The 20,311-nt window shown below is 43.1% G+C and overlaps 1 protein-coding gene across 1 annotated transcript in view; it reads right to left on the reverse strand.

Moving 5' to 3' along the window:
• The window catches only part of LOC115075294 (fibrillin-3-like), a 144,571-nt gene that overhangs the window by 70,631 nt on the left and 53,629 nt on the right, over positions 1 to 20,311 (reverse strand). Inside the window, exons 33-57 of the mRNA XM_029575587.1 lie at positions 20,166 to 20,261; positions 17,071 to 17,163; positions 16,485 to 16,580; positions 15,642 to 15,734; positions 15,249 to 15,344; positions 14,654 to 14,746; positions 14,460 to 14,555; positions 12,354 to 12,446; positions 11,768 to 11,863; positions 10,074 to 10,166; positions 9,681 to 9,776; positions 9,086 to 9,178; positions 8,892 to 8,987; positions 8,193 to 8,285; positions 7,607 to 7,702; positions 7,139 to 7,231; positions 6,484 to 6,579; positions 5,889 to 5,981; positions 5,695 to 5,790; positions 3,739 to 3,831; positions 3,153 to 3,248; positions 2,311 to 2,403; positions 1,918 to 2,013; positions 1,323 to 1,415; positions 1,129 to 1,224 (exon numbers count right to left, since the gene is read on the reverse strand). Coding sequence (XP_029431447.1) covers positions 1,129 to 1,224; positions 1,323 to 1,415; positions 1,918 to 2,013; positions 2,311 to 2,403; positions 3,153 to 3,248; positions 3,739 to 3,831; positions 5,695 to 5,790; positions 5,889 to 5,981; positions 6,484 to 6,579; positions 7,139 to 7,231; positions 7,607 to 7,702; positions 8,193 to 8,285; positions 8,892 to 8,987; positions 9,086 to 9,178; positions 9,681 to 9,776; positions 10,074 to 10,166; positions 11,768 to 11,863; positions 12,354 to 12,446; positions 14,460 to 14,555; positions 14,654 to 14,746; positions 15,249 to 15,344; positions 15,642 to 15,734; positions 16,485 to 16,580; positions 17,071 to 17,163; positions 20,166 to 20,261 — 2,364 coding nt within the window. The remainder of the gene's footprint in view (positions 1 to 1,128; positions 1,225 to 1,322; positions 1,416 to 1,917; positions 2,014 to 2,310; positions 2,404 to 3,152; positions 3,249 to 3,738; positions 3,832 to 5,694; positions 5,791 to 5,888; positions 5,982 to 6,483; positions 6,580 to 7,138; positions 7,232 to 7,606; positions 7,703 to 8,192; positions 8,286 to 8,891; positions 8,988 to 9,085; positions 9,179 to 9,680; positions 9,777 to 10,073; positions 10,167 to 11,767; positions 11,864 to 12,353; positions 12,447 to 14,459; positions 14,556 to 14,653; positions 14,747 to 15,248; positions 15,345 to 15,641; positions 15,735 to 16,484; positions 16,581 to 17,070; positions 17,164 to 20,165; positions 20,262 to 20,311) is intronic.

Genomic DNA, 20,311 nt, shown 5'->3' on the forward strand with positions numbered 1-20,311 from the left:
TTAAGTCTAGGAATTGAAAAGATATCGTAGAGAAGAAGGGGTAATTGATTAATTAGAGCTAAGTCTGTGTGTTTCAACCAGGTTTCTGTGATCGCACAGATGTCCGGTTGTGAGTCCAGGAGAAAGTCATTGACTATATGTGGTTTTTTTTGTAAGGGATTGGGCATTGAAGAGAGTTAATGAAAAAATGGAAAGCCCAAGGAATTGAGTGAATGGGGAGGTCATTATGGGTATCAAATGCTTGTGCTGGAGAATTGTAGGGTACGTGCGATTTTTGCGGTTATTGTAGAGGTTTTTGATGGTAGGGATGGGGTAAAAGAGCATGTTTGTGGCACAAAAAATATTAAAGTTGAGGGCAAGTTGAGGATGAATGGACGAGGCCTCAGGAGGTGGGAACTGCTGGCTGTGAGGGACGAGGCACTTAGTGGCTGCACAAAGGGGCACATTATGGAAATAAGTGAAAGATTTTGGGGACCGGATATGTATTTTCTATGGCCTGGACTTTGTTTTGAAACTACTTTTTGTAACTGCTGGACTTTACTATTTCTGCTGTGGACTGTTCTTTATTGTGGCTGAAACATTTCATTTTTCTAAGTAAACATTTGTTTGCTTGCAGCACCAAAGTTTTTGGACTATGTTTTTAGTATGAGGTCACATCTGCACAGGGGGGCCTTCCAGGAGAGCCTGCCCCCACTTTATGACCCAGAGGCGTTATTCCCCCACTCCAATTGAGTGCATTTAGTGCTTTCTGGGGCAGGGAGGGTATCCGACAGGTGAGGGGGTTACATACAAACAGAGGTCATTTTTCTGACTTGATTCAAGTGCCCTGACCTTATGAGGGAGATATTTTTCATCATTGGGTTTTTTAAGATTTATTTTGGAAAAAGGAATAGTGTTTACATTGCTTTTCTGGCTGCTGGGTATTATTACTGCTGAGGTTGCTAGAAAGGAATTTTAGAAGGTAAAAGACTGTTTTACTATTAGGCATTTTCTTTTCTGCTTTTAGTTCCTTCCTCCCTCCTCCCAATCTTCCTTTCTAAGTTTATAGTTCAGAGATTCCCAAACCTATCCTGGGGAACCCCCCTGCCACCACTTTCCAGTATAAATGTGACACTGCTCAGAACTCACGGCTGTCACAGAATCTCCCCGTGTATCCCGCCGGACACAGGCAGTTCCCTGAGGACTGACAGGTCCCTCCATTCCTGCAGAGGGAGGCACAGGTAGCTGCAAAGAAAGGACAGTAATGTAAGATTCATGCTCATTTACTGAAATTAGATGACAATGATTGATTCCTGCTTCGTCAATAGACCCCTCTCTCTCACCATTAATACAGATGTTTCCAGTGTATCCGCTGTAGCAGGTACAGACTCCCGGGGCGCTGCACCAGCCATTGTTACAGCTGGAGTTACAGATCGCTGCAAGAGAATCCAAAGATAAACCATTTCACGTTTCTGTGTATTTTCTTATGTACAGAGAAAAAAGGGATCTGGGAAGAGCTGTCTTACTAGCAGTTATCATACAATAGGAGGCAGTGCTGGTGGCCATCCTTCTAATGGACCTCTCTCTGCTCATCAACTTCACCCTCAATCCTCTGAACCCTTCTAACCCGATCATAGCAGGTAAAATGCTGCTCCTCCGTACCTTGCCACACTTTCAACCCTTCTGTGACACTGACTCTTATTTCTTTCTTTGTCAGGCTTTTATATACCGTTGTATTAGAGCAGCCTGCACAGCAGTTTACATAAATGTCAGTGCATACGCACATTGGAGTAATAATCTAAGAACAATAATAGAAATAATAATGAGACAGCAAGAGTTGCATCTATGTGCCATCCTCTTTAAGAGTCATCTACTTTCTGCTAAGAACTTCTTGTCTAAATAATCTGTAGAAATGGAGAAATTATCCTCAGGACTTACGGCTGTCACAGAATCTCCCCGTGTATCCTGCAGGACACAGGCAGTTCCCCGAGGACTGACAGGTCCCTCCATTGCTACAGAGAGAGGTGCAGGTAGCTGGGAGGGAAAGAAATACATTCAGTCTTACTTCCAAAAAGCTCATTTCATTAGCAATGCAGATTACAACTCTTGGTGCAGAGATGAGGATAAAACTATTTTGTTTTTTATTTCATGAGCTCAAACAAGAACTTCCAATCCTTTCCTAGAGAAACACTGCTGATAAACTTTCCCACTGACTGATTTCATTTCCTAATAACTTTCTAACCTGGCAGAGTTATTCCCGCACACATCCTTCCATCTCTTCCTCCATTCCTCCAACACTATCCACCCAGCCCCTCCCTCCTGCTCCCTCACCTGTCCCGCAGTCTGCTCCTGTGTATCCGGTGTAGCAGGAGCAGACTCCTGGGGAGCTGCACCAGCCATTCCTGCAGGAGGGAGTGCAGATTGCTGGAAAAGAAACACAAACACAACAACCTCAGCCATTGCTTTCATAATTCTGAGTGAGATTAATTGCAAAGTCCTAGAATGAGGCAAAGTCTTTCTGCCTCAAACGTTTTGCAGTTCCTGTATTAAAAAAGGGATTCATCCAAACATTTCATTCACTAGAATGGTTACATCAATGACAAATATAGAATAGGGATGTGTATTCTTTTTTAAACAAAATGAAAGTTGGAAAAAGAATATTTCATTTTGATTTAAAAGAAAATGAAATAAACTCATTGCACCCCCTGGTAAATTGCACTGATGTATGAGGTGAGAGCAGGGTTCTTGCTGTGTGGCCCAGGGAATCACCAGAAACAAAACCAATCCACGCCAGGTGTTATATTCCAACCAGAAGTAAATTACTAAGGACAACAATGAAGTCAGCAGGTTCATACAAAGTAGGAAGACCCCACAAATTCAGTTCATGAAATAGCACAGGGCACAATCAGACGCTTCCCCAGATACCTCTCAGAGCTGAGGAACCTATTCCTCCATCTCAGTAAGATTTCTCAAATACCTTATTCATGAAAACTGCCCCCTGGATAAGCACCAATCCCGGGTTCTGGGGAAAGCAGATCCCACAGCCCCTCCTGGAGCTCCCTCCAATAACCAAGCAGATGGGAGAAACAATCTCCCAAGAGATAGGTAAGGTAAGGTCCTTTCCTTCACGTCCCCTCGCGTCTGCATTTAGAAAGATGGGATTCAGTACTCACGGCTGTCACAGAATCTCCCCGTGTAACCTGCCGGGCACAGGCAGTTCCCTGAGGACTGACACGTCCCGCCATTGTAACAGAGAGAGGCACAAGTAGCTGTAAAACAAATCCAATTAAGCACAAGTAACCTTTATCAGCATTTCTGCAGCTGAAAAAGCAAATTCCTCACAGCTCAATATCATCTTCTGCCTCCTTATCCTGAGCACTAGCTGTGGAGTGGCGCTGTGATCCTTCTCTAATTCTCAACAGGCCCGAGCCATCCCTAGAGCTGAATAATAAAGGATTCTAACAAAACGTAGCCTGTTTATGTGAGATGAATTAATACCATCACTCTGTGCTGTTGCACACGCAATACGAAAGCGCAAGAGCTCCCATATGGAAGCTGCATCTTTATAGTAAAAGACACTGGCAGGCAAGGAAAGGCAGAAATGATTCCTGAAGGAGTGGATTCAGACTCCATAAACATAGGTTATGTTGGTTTCCCCACTTAGATTTGGAGGAACCTTAGAAGATCCAGATATTTTGGCCTGATAAATGCCTACTCCATGTATTTAATCCCAATCCTCCACTCCCTCCTGCCCCTCACCTGTCCCACAGTCCCCTCCAGTGTATCCAGTACTGCAGGAACATATTCCCGGAGAGCTGCACCAGCCATACACACAGGTTTGGTTGCAGATTGCTGGAAAATAGACAAACATACAGATACACACAAAATCACTTTTTGGTAAAGTTAATTAGAAACAATGGTAATTGTAATTACTGTGACCTTATTCTGAGGGGAAATATATTTTGTTTTTTCATTGCATCAACAGTTCAAAGGCTTATTTGGTAAGGGTAGTAACTGCCACACCGGCAAGATACCCCCCATGCCTTTTCATTCCCCTTCTCTTGCCTTTAGAGATCTACAGGGTTTATCCAATGCCCTTTTCAAATCTTTCAGCATTTTTGCATTCACCACCTCTCCTGGAAGGGCATTCCAGGCGTCCACCACCCTTTCCGTGAAGAAATATTTCTTGACGTTGATTCAGAATCGTCCTCCCCAGAGTATCATTTTATGACCTCCAGTTCTACTGGTTTCTTTCCAATGGAAAAGGTTTGTGTTGTGATTCATTAAAACCACTGAGGTGAGGCTAACTGGCCTGTAGTTTCCAGCCTCCTCTCTGCTCCCACTCTTCTGAAGCAGGACCACCACCGCTCTTCTCCATTCACTCGGCACCACTCCCGTTTCCAGGGATCTTTTGAAGAGGTCTCTCAGCAGACCCACCAGCACATCTCTGAGCTCCCTCAGTATCCTGGGATGAATCTCATCAGGCCCCATGGCTTTGTCCACTTTCAGTTTTCCTAGCTCTTCCCATACGTTCTCTTCTGTAAATGGAGTTTCATCAACTCCACCCCCATCCACAGCCTTGCTAACCAGTGATGGTCCTTCTCCAGGGTGTTCCTTACTATTTGTTTAATATTTCCGCCTTTTCTTCATCTCTTTCCACAAATTGATCCTTTTCACCTTTCAGTTTCACTATAGCACTTTGGACCTTTCTCTGTTGTATCTGAGAAACGTTTTGTAACCTCTCTCTACCTTGTTGGCAATCCTTCCTTCTGCCTGACTTTCTGCTTTCCTGATTACTTTCTTCATCTCTCTCAGATTAACCAGATATTCTTCCTTGTGTTCCTCTTTTTTGGATCCTTCTTGAATGTTGCTCTTTTTATGTTATCAGCCACCTCCTCTGAGAACCACATCAGTTTCTTATTTCTCTTGCTTCTGTTTACTTTTCTCACATATAGATTAGTTGCCTTTGCAATTGCTCTCTTTAGTTTGGCCACAGCTGTTCCACCGCTCCCGTTTTCTCCCAATCTTCAAGTTCCAGCTCCAGGAATTTCCCTGTTCCAGCAAAGTTCGTATTTTTGAAGTTCAAAACCTGGGTCTTCATGCGACTTCTCCGTATCCTATTTGCAATATCAAACCAAACCATTTGATGATCATTGTGGATATCCTGAAAACCTGACTGGGGGTGGGTTGGGGACCCAATATTTAGGGGTTGGACTACATAGAAAAGCTTGACAGCAGAGGAACAGAGGGAAGTAATCTGATAAATGTAAAGATTAGGGGAGCTTTATTTATAACATTATAATAAATAATTCAGGTACTTGCTTTTATGTATCCTAATATGAAATCTTTTTAGAGTACACAGCACATGAAAAGAAATATAAGTGTCAGACCAGAGAACGGCTACTAAACAATAGTCAGGGGTCTTCATTCTAAAGCCTATGGAGACAGATTTATAGAACTAAACATTTCTACCCCAGCACAAGGGGAGAAACCTTAGTGCTCAAGAGCCACAAAAAGTTTAGCTTTTCAGGATATCCACAAGGAGTATGCATTAGATACAGGTAGTCTCTGGGGAGGGGTGGGACTGTAATGCTGAATATTTGGGGTGAATGGGCAGACTAGATAGGCTATAATGGTCCTTTCCTGCCACAATGTTTCTGTCTTTCTGTCTGCACAGCACTTTCCAGTATAAATGTGACACTGCTCAGAACTCACGGCTGTCACAGAATTTCCCCGTGTAACCCGCCGGACACAGGCAGTTCCCTGAGGACTGACAGGTCCCTCCATTCCTGCAGAGAGAGGCACAGGTAGCTGCAAAGAAAGGACAGTAATGTAAGATTCATGCTCATTTTCTGAAATTAGATGACAATGATTGATTCCTGCTTCGTCAATAGACCCCTCTCTCTCACCATTAATACAGATGTTTCCAGTGTATCCGCTGTAGCAGGTACAGACTCCCGGGGCGCTGCAATAGCCATTGTTACAGCTGGAGTTACAGATCGCTGCAAGAGAATCCAAAGATAAACCATTTCACGTTTCTGTGTATTTTCTTATGTACAGAGAAAAAAGGGATCTGGGAAGAGCTGTCTTACTAGCAGTTAACATACAAAAGGAGGCAGTGCTGGTGGCCATCCTTCTAATGGACCTCTCTCTGCTCATCAACTTCACCCTCAATCCTCTGAACCCTTCTAACCCGATCATAGCAGGTAAAATGCTGCTCCTCCGTACCTTGCCACACTTTCAACACTTCTGTGACACTGACTCTTATTTCTTTATTTGTTAGGCTTTAATATACCGTTGTATTAGAGCAGCCTGCACAGCGGTTTACATAAATGTCAGTGCATACGCACATTGGAGTAATAATCTAAGAACAATAATAGAAATAATAATGAGACAGCAAGAGTTGCATCCATGTGCCATCCTCTTTAAGAGTCATCTACTTTCTGCTAAGAACTTCTTGTCTAAATAATCTGTAGAAATGGAGAAATTATCCTCAGGACTTACGGCTGTCACAGAATCTCCCCGTGTATCCTGCAGGACACAGGCAGTTCCCTGAGGACTGACAGGTCCCTCCATTCCTACAGAGAGAGGTGCAGGTAGCTGGGAGGGAAAGAAATGAATTCAGTCTTACTTCCAAAAACCTCATTTCATTAGCAATGCAGATTACAACTCTTGGTGCAGAGATGAGGATTAAACTATTTTGTTTTTTATTTCATGAGCTCAAACAAGAACTTCCAATCCTTTCCTAGAGAAACACTGCTGATAAACTTTCCCACTGACTGATTTCAATTCCTAATAACTTTCTAACCTGGCAGAGTTATTCCCGCACACATCCTTCCATCTCTTATTTATTTATTTATTTATTTATTTATTTATTTAAAATTTTTATATAACGACATTCATCCAGGATATCATATCGGTTCACATTGTAACGCAAAAACAAACGCACGGCATGGCGCTTTACATTGAACAGTAAAAACATGATAACAAGGCATTAACGAGAGGGGGGAACAATAATATGGGAAGTTTTGCAATAAAATTATAAACAAAATTTGCAATTATATACATATGTACAAAAGAAAGAAAACTGTGAGGTTAATTTTTCTCTTCCTCCATTCCTCCAACACTATCCACCCAGCCCTCCGTCCTGCTCCCTCACCTGTCCCACAGTCTGCTCCTGTGTATCCGGTGTAGCAGGAGCAGACTCCTGGGGAGCTGCACCAGCCATTCCTGCAGGAGGGAGTGCAGATTGCTGGAAAAGAAACACCAACACAACAACCTCAGCCATTGCTTTCATAATTCTGAGTGAGATTAATTGCAAAGTCATAGAATGAGGCAAAGTCTTTCTGCCTCAAACGTTTTGCAGTTCCTGTATTAAAAGAGGGATTCATCCACACATTTCATTCACTAGAATGGTTACATCAAAGGCTGATGTAGAATAGGGAAAATGGATAGCTGACAAAAACAGCCAACATTTACTTGGGGTTCCCCAGAATCCTCGCTATCCAGCCCGAGCTCTCACCCTTTCTTGGGGGGGTCTTAGCTCCAAAATGGCACCAGCCAGCTCAGAATCTTTCCTTCACATCCCCTCGCGTCTGCATTTAGAAAGATGGGATTCAGTACTTACAGCTCTCACAGAATCTCCCCGTGTAACCTGCCGGGCACAGGCAGTTCCCTGAGGACTGACACGTCCCGCCATTGTTACAGAGAGAGGCACAGGTAGCTGTAAAACAAATCCAATTAAGCACAAGTAACCTTTATCAGCATTTCTGCAGCTGAAAAAGCAAATTCCTCACAGCTCAATATCATCTTCTGCCTCCTTATCCTGAGCACTAGCTGTGGAGTGGCGCTGTGATCCTTCTCTAATTCTCAACAGGCCCGAGCCATCCCTAGAGCTGAATAATAAAGGATTCTAACAAAACGTAGCCTGTTTATGTGAAATGAATTAATACCATCACTCTGTGCTGTTGCACACGCAATACGAAAGAGCAAGAGCTCCCATATGGAAGCTGCATCTTTATAGTAAAAGATACTGGCAGGCTAGGAAAGGCAGAAATGATTCCTGAAGGAGTGGATTCAGACTCCATAAACATAGGTTAAGTTGGTTTCCCCACTTAGATTTGGAGGAACCTTAGAAGATCCAGATATTTTGGCCTGATAAATGCCTACTCCATGTATTTAATCCCAATCCTCCACTCCCTCCTGCCCCTCACCTGTCCCACAGTCCCCTCCAGTGTATCCAGTACTGCAGGAACATATTCCCGGGGAGCTGCACCAGCCATACACACAGGTTTGGTTGCAGATTGCTGGAAAATAGACAAACATACAGATACACACAAAATCACTTTTTGGTAAAGTTAATTAGAAACAATGGTAACTGCAATTACTGTGACCTTATTCTGAGGGGAAATATATTTTGTTTTTTCATTGCATCAACAGTTCAAAGGCTTATTTGATAAGGGTAGTAACTGCCACACCGGCAAGATACCCCCCATGCCTTTTCATTCCCCTTCTCTTGCCTTTAGAGATCTACAGGGTTTATCCAATGCCCTTTTCAAATCTTTCAGCATTTTTGCATTCACCACCTCTCCTGGAAGGGCATTCTAGGCATCCACCACCCTTTCCGTGAAGAAATATTTCTTGACGTTGATTCAGAATCGTCCTCCCCAGAGTATCATTTTATGACCTCCAGTTCTACTGGTTTCTTTCCAATGGAAAAGGTTTGTGTTGTGATTCATTAAAACCACTGAGGTGAGGCTAACTGGCCTGTAGTTTCCAGCCTCCTCTCTGCTCCCACTGTTGTCAAGCAGGACCACCACCGCTCTTCTCCATTCACTCGGCACCACTCCCGTTTCCAGGGAACCCCCCTGCCACCACTTTCCAGTATAAATGTGACACTGCTCAGAACTCACGGCTGTCACAGAATCTCCCCGTGTAACCCGCCGGACACAGGCAGTTCCCTGAGGACTGACAGGTCCCTCCATTCCTGCAGAGAGAGGCACAGGTAGCTGCAAAGAAAGGACAGTAATGTAAGATTCATGCTCATTTACTGAAATTAGATGACAATGATTGATTCCTGCTTCGTCAATAGACCCCTCTCTCTCACCATTAATACAGATGTTTCCAGTGTATCCGCTGTAGCAGGTACAGACTCCCGGGGCGCTGCACCAGCCATTGTTACAGCTGGAGTTACAGATCGCTGCAAGAGAATCCAAAGATAAACCATTTCACGTTTCTGTGTATTTTCTTATGTACAGAGAAAAAAGGGATCTGGGAAGAGCTGTCTTACTAGCAGTTAACATACAATAGGAGGCAGTGCTGGTGGCCATCCTTCTAATGGACCTCTCTCTGCTCATCAACTTCACCCCCAATCCTCTGAACCCTTCTAACCCGATCATAGCAGGTAAAATGCTGCTCCTCCGTACCTTGCCACACTTTCAACCCTTCTGTGACACTGACTCTTATTTCTTTATTTGTTAGGCTTTTATATACCGTTGTATTAGAGCAGCCTGCACAGCAGTTTACATAAATGTCAGTGCATACGCACATTGGAGTAATAATCTAAGAACAATAATAGAAATAATAATGAGACAGCAAGAGTTGCATCTATGTGCCATCCTCTTTAAGAGTCATCTACTTTCTGCTAAGAACTTCTTGTCTAAATAATCTGTAGAAATGGAGAAATTATCCTCAGGACTTACGGCTGTCACAGAATCTCCCCGTGTATCCTGCAGGACACAGGCAGTTCCCCGAGGACTGACAGGTCCCTCCATTCCTACAGAGAGAGGTGCAGGTAGCTGGGAGGGAAAGAAATACATTCAGTCTTACTTCCAAAAAGCTCATTTCATTAGCAATGCAGATTACAACTCTTGGTGCAGAGATGAGGATAAAACTATTTTGTTTTTTATTTCATGAGCTCAAACAAGAACTTCCAATCCTTTCCTAGAGAAACACTGCTGATAAACTTTCCCACTGACTGATTTCAATTCCTAATAACTTTCTAACCTGGCAGAGTTATTCCCGCACACATCCTTCCATCTCTTCCTCCATTCCTCCAACACTATCCACCCAGCCCCTCCCGCCTGCTCCCTCACCTGTCCCGCAGTCTGCTCCTGTGTATCCGGTGTAGCAGGAGCAGACTCCTGGGGAGCTGCACCAGCCATTCCTGCAGGAGGGAGTGCAGATTGCTGGAAAAGAAACACAAACACAACAACCTCAGCCATCGCTTTCATAATTCTGAGTGAGGCAAAGTCTTTCTGCCTCAAACGTTTTGCAGTTCCTGTATTAAAAGAGGAATTCATCAAATATTTCATTCACTAGAAATGGTTACATCAATGACTCATATAGAATAGGGATGTGTATTCTTTTTTAAACAAAATGAAAAATGCAAAAATATTTCATTTTGATTTAAAAGAAAATGAAACAAACTCTTCAAAATTTGTTTTATTTCTTTTCAAAAAGTCAACCATGAAAGAAAAATGGATAGCTGACAAAAACAGCAAAGATTTACTTGGGGTTCCCCAGAATCCTCTCTATGCACCCCGAGCTCTCACCCTGTCTTGGGGGGGTCTTAGCTCCAAAATGGCACCAGCCAGCTCCGAGTCTGGAACCATTTAGTCACATATGGGCAATGAGGCTGCTGCCATTTTGATTTTTGGCCATATGCTATATGACCATACACCTCATGTCTGAAAAACAAAATGGTGCTGGTCAGAGACTCAGCAGGGAAAGAGTGACCTTTCACAGACCCCAGGGAAGGGTCTAAGAGACCACTTTGGGGTGTGACCATGAGTAGTGCCAAGCTTATCCAGCCTAGGAGTCCATCTACCCCCATCATCCTCTCCCCAACAGAGGTTAATCAGGATTTCTAGGAAGTATCTCATAAATCCCAAACAGTAGATTCATTTCTTGTTGCCCATTCCTTGGGATAAGCCTTGGCTTTCCCCAAATCTACCTATTAATTGTTTCTGGACTTTTCTACCAGAATCTTGTCCTAACCCCTTTTGAACTCAGTTATGCCATAAACCTCCTACACATCTTCTGGCAACAAATCCCACAGCTTCATTCCACATTGATTGGGGGAATAAATACTTTCCCCCAATTTGTTTTTAATCTGTCACCCGTTAGTTTCATGGTGTTTCCAATGCACTTGGGGGATTATCAGGAAGGCCCCAAAGGGGATTAATTTTGCTGTTTTAGTTCCAGGGACATGGGGAGAGAGAGTTTCTTTATTCCTTTTGGATGTTTTTTAGTTTATTGATTATTTGGATCAGAAAACAAAATGAACTGCTGCTGAGCACTAACCAACTCATTGCACCCCCTGGTAAATTGCACTGATGTATGAGGTGAGAGCAGGGTTCTTGCTGTGAGGCCCAGGGAATCACCAGAAACAAAACCAATCCACGCCAGGTGTTATATTCCAACCAAAAGTAAATTACTAAGGACAACAATGAAGTCAGCAGGTTCATACAAAGTAGGAAGACCCCACAAATTCAGTTCATGAAATAGCACAGGGCACAATCAGACGCTTCCCCAGATACCTCTCAGAGCTGAGGAACCTATTCCTCCATCTCAGTAAGATTTCTCAAATACCTTATTCATGAAAACTGCCCCCTGGATAAGCACCAATCCCGGGTTCTGGGGAAAGCAGATCCCACAGCCCCTCCTGGAGCTCCCTCCAATAACCAAGCAGATGGGAGAAACAATCTCCCAAGAGATAGGTAAGGTAAGGTCCTTTCCTTCACGTCCCCTCGCGTCTGCATTTAGAAAGATGGGATTCAGTACTCACGGCTGTCACAGAATCTCCCCGTGTAACCTGCCGGGCACAGGCAGTTCCCTGAGGACTGACACGTCCCGCCATTGTTACAGAGAGAGGCACAGGTAGCTGTAAAACAAATCCAATTAAGCACAAGTAACCTTTATCAGCATTTCTGCAGCTGAAAAAGCAAATTCCTCACAGCTCAATATCATCTTCTGCCTCCTTATCCTGAGCACTAGCTGTGGAGTGGCGCTGTGATCCTTCTCTAATTCTCAACAGGCCCGAGCCATCCCTAGAGCTGAATAATAAAGGATTCTAACAAAACGTAGCCTGTTTATGTGAGATGAATTAATACCATCACTCTGTGCTGTTGCACAAGCAATACGAAAGAACAAGAGCTCCCATATGGAAGCTGCATCTTTATAGTAAAAGATACTGGCAGGCAAGGAAAGGCAGAAATGATTCCTGAAGGAGTGGATTCAGACTCCATAAACATAGGTTAAGTTGGTTTCCCCACTTAGATTTGGAGGAACCTTAGAAGATCCAGATATTTTGGCCTGATAAATGCCAACTCCATGTATTTAATCCCAATCCTCCACTCCCTCCTGCCCCTCACCTGTCCCACAGTCCCCTCCAGTGTATCCAGTACTGCAGGAACATATTCCCGGGGAGCTGCACCAGCCATACACACAGGTTTGGTTGCAGATTGCTGGGAAATAGACAAACATATAGATACACACAAAATCACTTTTTGGTAAAGTTAATTAGAAACAATGGTAATTGCAATTACTGTGACCTTATTCTGAGGGGAAATATTTTTGTTTTTTCATTGCTTTGGTTTTGTTTTTCAGAAATGGATTTTATTTACATTGTTCTGTTTGAGTATTTTAAAGGACTGCTTTGTTAGGCTTTTCCCTTCTGCTTTTAGATGTAGTAGATTAATGCAGGAGCTGAAAGCAGCGCATTCACTCTGTTAGTGTTAATTGTACCAGGCCCTGAGTTCTCCATACAGGTCAGACAACTAAAAGGAGCCATTACTAGAGAAGCTGAATTACATTTGGCCGCTGTTTGGCCTCTAAAATGTTCTAGAATGACCTCTTTGGCTTAAGACTGAGAATTCACAAAGGTTTCAGAAGTGTCCTCATGTGTTTATCTTAACATGGGGCTTCTTCTGGCATAGGAGGCTCTGAGAAAGTTCAAGCAGTGAATGTGAAATTCTGAGGGACAGGGTGACTCCTCCCAGAAAGGATTTGGAACATATAGGGAAGGATAAAATGTGCCTCCCGTTAGGCACAACCAGAGATGGAGGAGACTGAAGAAAGTTTACAGGTGGCTGAAGGAGTTTTTGCTGAAGAAGCTTGGAAGACCTGAGTATCTGTACTGGGAGACAGAGGAACAGCAAGGGGCCACCTCCTCTGAGAACCAGATCAGTTTCTTATTTCTCTTGCTTCTGTTTACTTTTCTCACATATAGATTAGTTGCCTTTGCAATTGCTCTCCTTAGTTTGGCCACAGCTGTTCCACCGCTCCCGTTTTCTCCCAATCTTCAAGTTCCACCTCCAGGAATTTCCCTGTTTCAGCAAAGTTCGTATTTTTGAAGTTCAAAACCTGGGTCTTCATGCGACTTCTCCGTATCCTATTTGCAATATCAAACCAAACCATTTGATGATCATTGTGGATATCCTGAAAACCTGACTGGGGGTTGGACTACATAGAATAACTTGACAGCAATAGGATATGGATTTATCCGGACGTCACCAAATCAACTCAGGATAAGCGTAGGAAATTTTTGCAAATGAGACAGGAAATTAACGCAAGGGGAGCAAAATTTATATTACGCTTTCCCTGTAAAAGTATTGTCATTCACCAAGAATCTAGGTATATATTTTTTGACCCCACGCAATTACGTGTGTATCTTGATTCACATTCCTGAATATGCCACAGTTTTTTGTAAAATAGAGGTTAATCATGGCTCCCTTCAAGGCGGTTAGCAAATTTTGTGTTTTGAATTTAATTTTCCTTTTTGACTGCCCAATACTAAATGGACTCCTCCATTTTCCTATGATATAAGAAATATAAAAATATAAAAAATATAAAAATATAAGAAATATAGAAATATAAAAAAAGTAATAATAGGAAATTGTTTCTTAATTTGTGATTGCTAAAATCTGTTTTCTGAGAATGTTGAATTCTGTAATATATGTTGAAATTGCAATAAAAATAAAATTTAAAAAAAAAAGAATAACTTGACAGCAGATAAATGGAGTCATTTGTGAAAACAGAAAACTTACGTAAAGATTAGGGGAGCTTAATAATTCAGGCACTTACTTTTAGTTAGCCTAATATGAAATCTTTTAGAGTACACACCAAATACAGAAAAGTTGTAAGTGTCAGACCAGAGAACGGCTACTAAACAATAGTCAGGGGTCTCAATCTAAAGCCTATGGAGACAGATTTATAGAACTAAACATTTCTACCCCAGAACAGGGGGAGCCAACTTTACCCCTCAAGAGCCACAAAAAGGTTAGAGCTTTTCAGGATATCCACAAGGAGTCTGCATTAGATACAGGTGATCTCTGGGGAGGGGTGGGACTGTAATGCTGAATATTTGGGGTGAATGGGCAGACTAGATAGGCTATAATGGTCCTTTTCTGCCACAATGTTTCTGTCTTTCTGTCTGCACAGCACTTTCCAGTATAAATGTGACACTGCTCAGAACTCACGGCTGTCACAGAATTTCCCCGTGTATCCCGCCGGACACAGGCAGTTCCCTGAGGACTGACAGGTCCCTCCATTCCTGCAGAGAGAGGCACAGGTAGCTGCAAAGAAAGGACAGTAATGTAAGATTCATGCTCATTTACTGAAATTAGATGACAATGATTGATTCCTGCTTCGTCAATAGACCCCTCTCTCTCACCATTAATACAGATGTTTCCAGTGTATCCGCTGTAGCAGGTACAGACTCCCGGGGCGCTGCACCAGCCATTGTTACAGCTGGAGTTACAGATCGCTGCAAGAGAATCCAAAGATAAACCATTTCACGTTTCTGTGTATTTTCTTATGTACAGAGAAAAAAGGGATCTGGGAAGAGCTGTCTTACTAGCAGTTAACATACAAAAGGAGGCAGTGCTGGTGGCCATCCTTCTAATGGACCTCTCTCTGCTCATCAACTTCACCCTCAATCCTCTGAACCCTTCTAACCCGATCATAGCAGGTAAAATGCTGCTCCTCCGTACCTTGCCACACTTTCAGCCCTTCTGTGACACTGACTCTTATTTCTTTCTTTGTTAGGCTTTAATATACCGTTGTATTAGAGCAGCCTGCACAGCAGTTTACATAAATGTCAGTGCATACGCACATTGGAGTAATAATCTAAGAACAATAATAGAAATAATAATGAGACAGCAAGAGTTGCATCTATGTGCCATCCTCTTTAAGAGTCATCTATTTTCTGCTAAGAACTTCTTGTCTAAATAATCTGTAGAAATGGAGAAATTATCCTCAGGACTTACGGCTGTCACAGAATCTCCCCGTGTATCCTGCAGGACACAGGCAGTTCCCTGAGGACTGACAGGTCCCTCCATTCCTACAGAGAGAGGTGCAGGTAGCTGGGAGGGAAAGAAATGAATTCAGTCTTACTTCCAAAAAGCTCATTTCATTAGCAATACAGATTACAACTCTTGGTGCAGAGATGAGGATTAAACTATTTTGTTTTTTATTTCATGAGCTCAAACAAGAACTTCCAATCCTTTCCTAGAGAAACACTGCTGATAAACTTTCCCACTGACTGATTTCAATTCCTAATAACTTTCTAACCTGGCAGAGTTATTCCCGCACACATCCTTCCATCTCTTCCTCCATTCCTCCAACACTATCCACCCAGCCCCTCCCTCCTGCTCCCTCACCTGTCCCGCAGTCTGCTCCTGTGTATCCGGTGTAGCAGGAGCAGACTCCTGGGGAGCTGCACCAGCCATTCCTGCAGGAGGGAGTGCAGATTGCTGGAAAAGAAACACAAACACAACAACCTCAGCCATCGCTTTCATAATTCTGAGTGAGATTTATTGCAAAGTCCTAGAATGAGGCAAAGTCTTTCTGCCTCAAACGTTTTGCAGTTCCTGTATTAAAAAAGGGATTCATCCAAACATTTCATTCACTAGAAATGGTTACATCAATGACTCATATAGAATAGGGATGTGTATTCTTTTTTAAACAAAATGAAAGTTGGAAAAAGAATTTTTCATTTTGATTTAAAAGAAAATGAAATAAACTCATTGCACCCCCTGGTAAATTGCACTGATGTATGAGGTGAGAGCAGGGCTCTTGCTGTGTGGCCCAGGGAATCACCAGAAACAAAACCAATCCACGCCAGGTGTCATATTCCAACCAGAAGTAAATTACTAAGGACAACAATGAAGTCAGCAGGTTCATACAAAGTAGGAAGACCCCACAAATTCAGTTCATGAAATAGCACAGGGCACAATCAGACGCTTCCCCAGATACCTCTCAGAGCTGAGGAACCTATTCCTCCATCTCAGTAAGATTTCTCAAATACCTTATTCATGAAAACTGCCCCCTGGATAAGCACCAATCCCGGGTTCTGGGGAAAGCAGATCCCACAGCCCCTCCTGGAGCTCCCTCCAATAACCAAGCAGATGGGAGAAACAATCTCCCAAGAGATAGGTAAGGTAAGGTCCTTTCCTTCACGTCCCCTCGCGTCTGCATTTAGAAAGATGGGATTCAGTACTCACGGCTGTCACAGAATCTCCCCGTGTAACCTGCCGGACACAGGCAGTTCCCTGAGGACTGACACGTCCCGCCATTGTAACAGAGAGAGGCACAGGTAGCTGTAAAACAAATCCAATTAAGCACAAGTAACCTTTATCAGCATTTCTGCAGCTGAAAAAGCAAATTCCTCACAGCTCAATATCATCTTCTGCCTCCTTATCCTGAGCACTAGCTGTGGAGTGGCGCTGTGATCCTTCTCTAATTCTCAACAGGCCCGAGCCATCCCTAGAGCTGAATAATAAAGGATTCTAACAAAACGTAGCCTGTTTATGTGAGATGAATTAATACCATCACTCTGTGCTGTTGCACACGCAATACGAAAGAGCAAGAGCTCCCATATGGAAGCTGCATCTTTATAGTATAAGATACTGGCAGGCAAGGAAAGGCAGAAAAGATTCCTGAAGGAGTGGATTCAGACTCCATAAACATAGGTTAAGTTGGTTTCCCCACTTAGATTTGGAGGAACCTTAGAAGATCCAGATATTTTGGCCTGATAAATGCCTACTCCATGTATTTAATCCCAATCCTCCACTCCCTCCTGCCCCTCACCTGTCCCACAGTCCCCTCCAGTGTATCCAGTACTGCAGGAACATATTCCCGGAGAGCTGCACCAGCCATACACACAGGTTTGGTTGCAGATTGCTGGAAAATAGACAAAAATACAGATACACACAAAATCACTTTTTGGTAAAGTTAATTAGAAACAATGGTAATTGCAATTACTGTGACCTTATTCTGAGGGGAAATATATTTTGTTTTTTCATTGCTTTGGCTTTGTTTTTCAAAAATGGATTTTATTTACATTGTTCTGTTTGAGTATTTTAAAGGTCTGCTTTGTTATGCTTTTTCCTTCTGCTTTTAGATGTAGTAGATTAATGCAGGAGTAGAAAGCAGCGCATTCACTCTGTTAGTGTTAATTGTACCAGGCCCTGAGTTCTCCATACAGGTCAGACAACTAAAAGGAGCCATTACTAGAGAAGCTGAATTACATTTGGCCCCTGTTTGGCCTCTAAAATGTTCTAGAATGACCTCTTTGGCTTAAGACTGAGAATTCACAAAGGTTTCAGAAGTGTCCTCATGTGTTTATCTTAACATGGGGCTTCTTCTGGCATAGGAGGCTCAGAGAAAGTTCAAGCAGTGAATGTGAAATTCTGAGGGACAGGGTGTTCCTCTAGGTATTCCGAGAGTTGTTTGTTAACTATCTTCTCCATGAGTTTGGCCACAAATGGTAGGTTGGCGATGGGGCGATGGGGAGAAAATTGGCCAGGTCTACAGGGTTCAGGTTGTATTTCTTGAGTAGAGGTTTGAGGGAGGCTAGTTTTAGCGAGACCGGTACTAATCCTTGGGTAAGTGAGCAATTGATGATCTCTGCTAATGGCTTAGCGATGGTGTTTGGGATGGTAAGCAGTAGTTTAGATGGAATGGAGTCCATTGGATGCATGGAGGGTTTCATCGTTTTGAGAATAAATTCAATTTCTAACGATGTGGTGGGTTCGAAGGATTCTAGGTTTCCTTTCTGGCTAGAGGGGGGAGTATAGTGTGATGTAGTTTCCATAATTGAGGTTGCCAGTGGAGCTATTAGTTTGTGGATTTTGTTTTCGAAGAATTGTGCAAGTTATGAGCATCTGGATTGGGCTTGATCGTCAGGGATGACTGAAGAAGTGGGTTTCATGAGCTCTGAGACATACGAGAACAGAGCTTTGGCATCGAAGGAGAAGTTGTGAATTTTGCGGGCATAGAAATCTCTTTTAGTGCGAAGAATGATGTTTCTGTAACTGTGCATGAGGGTTTTGTACTCAGTTAATGTAGCATTGGAGGGTCTCTTTCGCCATATGTGTTCTTTGTGTCTCAATTCAAGTTTAAGGTTTTTTAGTTCTTGTGTGAACCAAGGTTTTTTGTGTTTCCTGGAAGGGTCTAGTTCTTTAGTTTTTAAGGGGCATATTTTTTCTGCGACCTTGTTTGTGATGTTGTGTCACGAAGTGAGGGCTGCCTCTGCATCGGAAAGATTAAGGTTAGCAAGTTCCGTTGATAGATGAGAGCTGAGGTCGTCCATGGAGCAGGAGTTCCTGTAGTGAATTGTGGTTTTGGCGATTGGTGAAACTGGGTTGTCCTTGACAGTTGTAATCATAAGATGATCTGACCATGGGATAGGGGAGCAATGAGTCGGGGAAATTTGGGTGAGGCCTGAATTTATGAAAATAAGGTCCAAGGTATGCCCAGCTTTGTGCATGGGACTATTAATGATTTGTGTGAAGCCCATGGCCTTGAAGGAAGATAGCAGAGCTTCGCAGTTGGGAGGGTGGGGGGTCACATCGATGTGGAGGTTAAAATCTCCCATGATGATGGCTGGGGTGTCGTTTTTGATGTTTCGCAATGAGCGGCAAAGGATCCGAGTTTAGGAGGCCGGGTGGAGCGTAAAGTAAACAGATTTGGAGCTGTTTAGAGCTGAACAGAGCGAGTTCCAGTCTGGAGGTATGTTTAGTGTTCTGTAGGGTTAGTCTTAACTCTTTTTTAGCTGCTAAGCAGAGTCCCTCCCCCCCCCTCTCTTTTTAAGTCTAGGAATTGAAAAGATATCGTAGAGATGAAGGGGTAATTGATTAATTAGAGCTAAGTCTGTGTGTTTCAACCAGGTTTCCGTGATCGCACAGATGTCCGGTTGTGAGTCCAGGAGAAAGTCATTGACTATATGTGGTTTTTTTGTAAGGGATTGGGCATTGAAGAGAGTTAATGAAAAAATGGAAAGCCCAAGGAATTGAGTGAATGGGGAGGTCATTATGGGTAACAAATGCTTGTGCTGGAGAATTGTAGGGTAGGTGCGTTTTTTGCAGTTGTTGTAGAGGTTTTTGATGGTAGGGATAGGGTAAAGTTGAGGGCAAGTTGAGGATGAATGGACGAGGCCTCAGGAGGTGGGAACTGCTGGCTGTGAGGGACGAGGCACTTAGTGGCTGCACAAAGGGGCACATTATGGAAATAAGTGAAAGATTTTGGAGACCGGATAGGTATTTTCTATGGCCTGGACTTTGTTTTGAAACTACTTTTTGTAACTGCTGGACTTTACTATTTTTGCTGTGCTGTTCTTTATTGTGGCTGAAACATTTCATTTTTCTAAGTAAACAGTTGTTTGCTTGCTGCATCAACATTTTGAGGACTATGTTTTTAGTATGAGGTAACATCTGCACAGGGGGGCCTTACAGGAGAGCCTGCCCCCACTTTATGACCCAGAGGCGTTATTCCCCCACTCCAGTTGAGTGCATTTAGTGCTTTCTGGGGCAGGGAGGGTATCCGACAGGTGAGAGGGTTACATACAAACAGAGGTCATTTTTCTGGCTTGATTCAAGTGCCCTGACCTTATGAGGGAGATATTTTTCATCATTGGGTTTTTTAAGATTTATTTTGGAAAAAGGAATAGTGTTTACATTGCTTTTCTGGCTGCTGGGTATTATAACTGCTGAGGTTGCTAGAAAGGACTTTTAGAAGGTAAAAGACTGTTTTACTATTAGGCATTTTCATTTCTGCTTTTAGTTCCCTCCTCCCTCCTCCCAATCTTCCTTTCTAAGTTTATAGTTCAGAGATTCCCAAACCTATCCTGGGGAACCCCCCTGCCACCACTTTCCAGTATAAATGTGACACTGCTCAGAACTCACGGCTGTCACAGAATCTCCCCGTGTAACCCGCCGGACACAGGCAGCTCCCTGAGGACTGACAGGTCCCTCCATTCCTGCAGAGAGAGGCACAGGTAGCTGCAAAGAAAGGACAGTAATGTAAGATTCATGCTCATTTACTGAAATTA

Source organism: Rhinatrema bivittatum, chromosome 13, assembly GCF_901001135.1.
Source record: "Rhinatrema bivittatum chromosome 13, aRhiBiv1.1, whole genome shotgun sequence".
In the NCBI taxonomy this organism is placed as follows: domain Eukaryota; kingdom Metazoa; phylum Chordata; class Amphibia; order Gymnophiona; family Rhinatrematidae; genus Rhinatrema; species Rhinatrema bivittatum.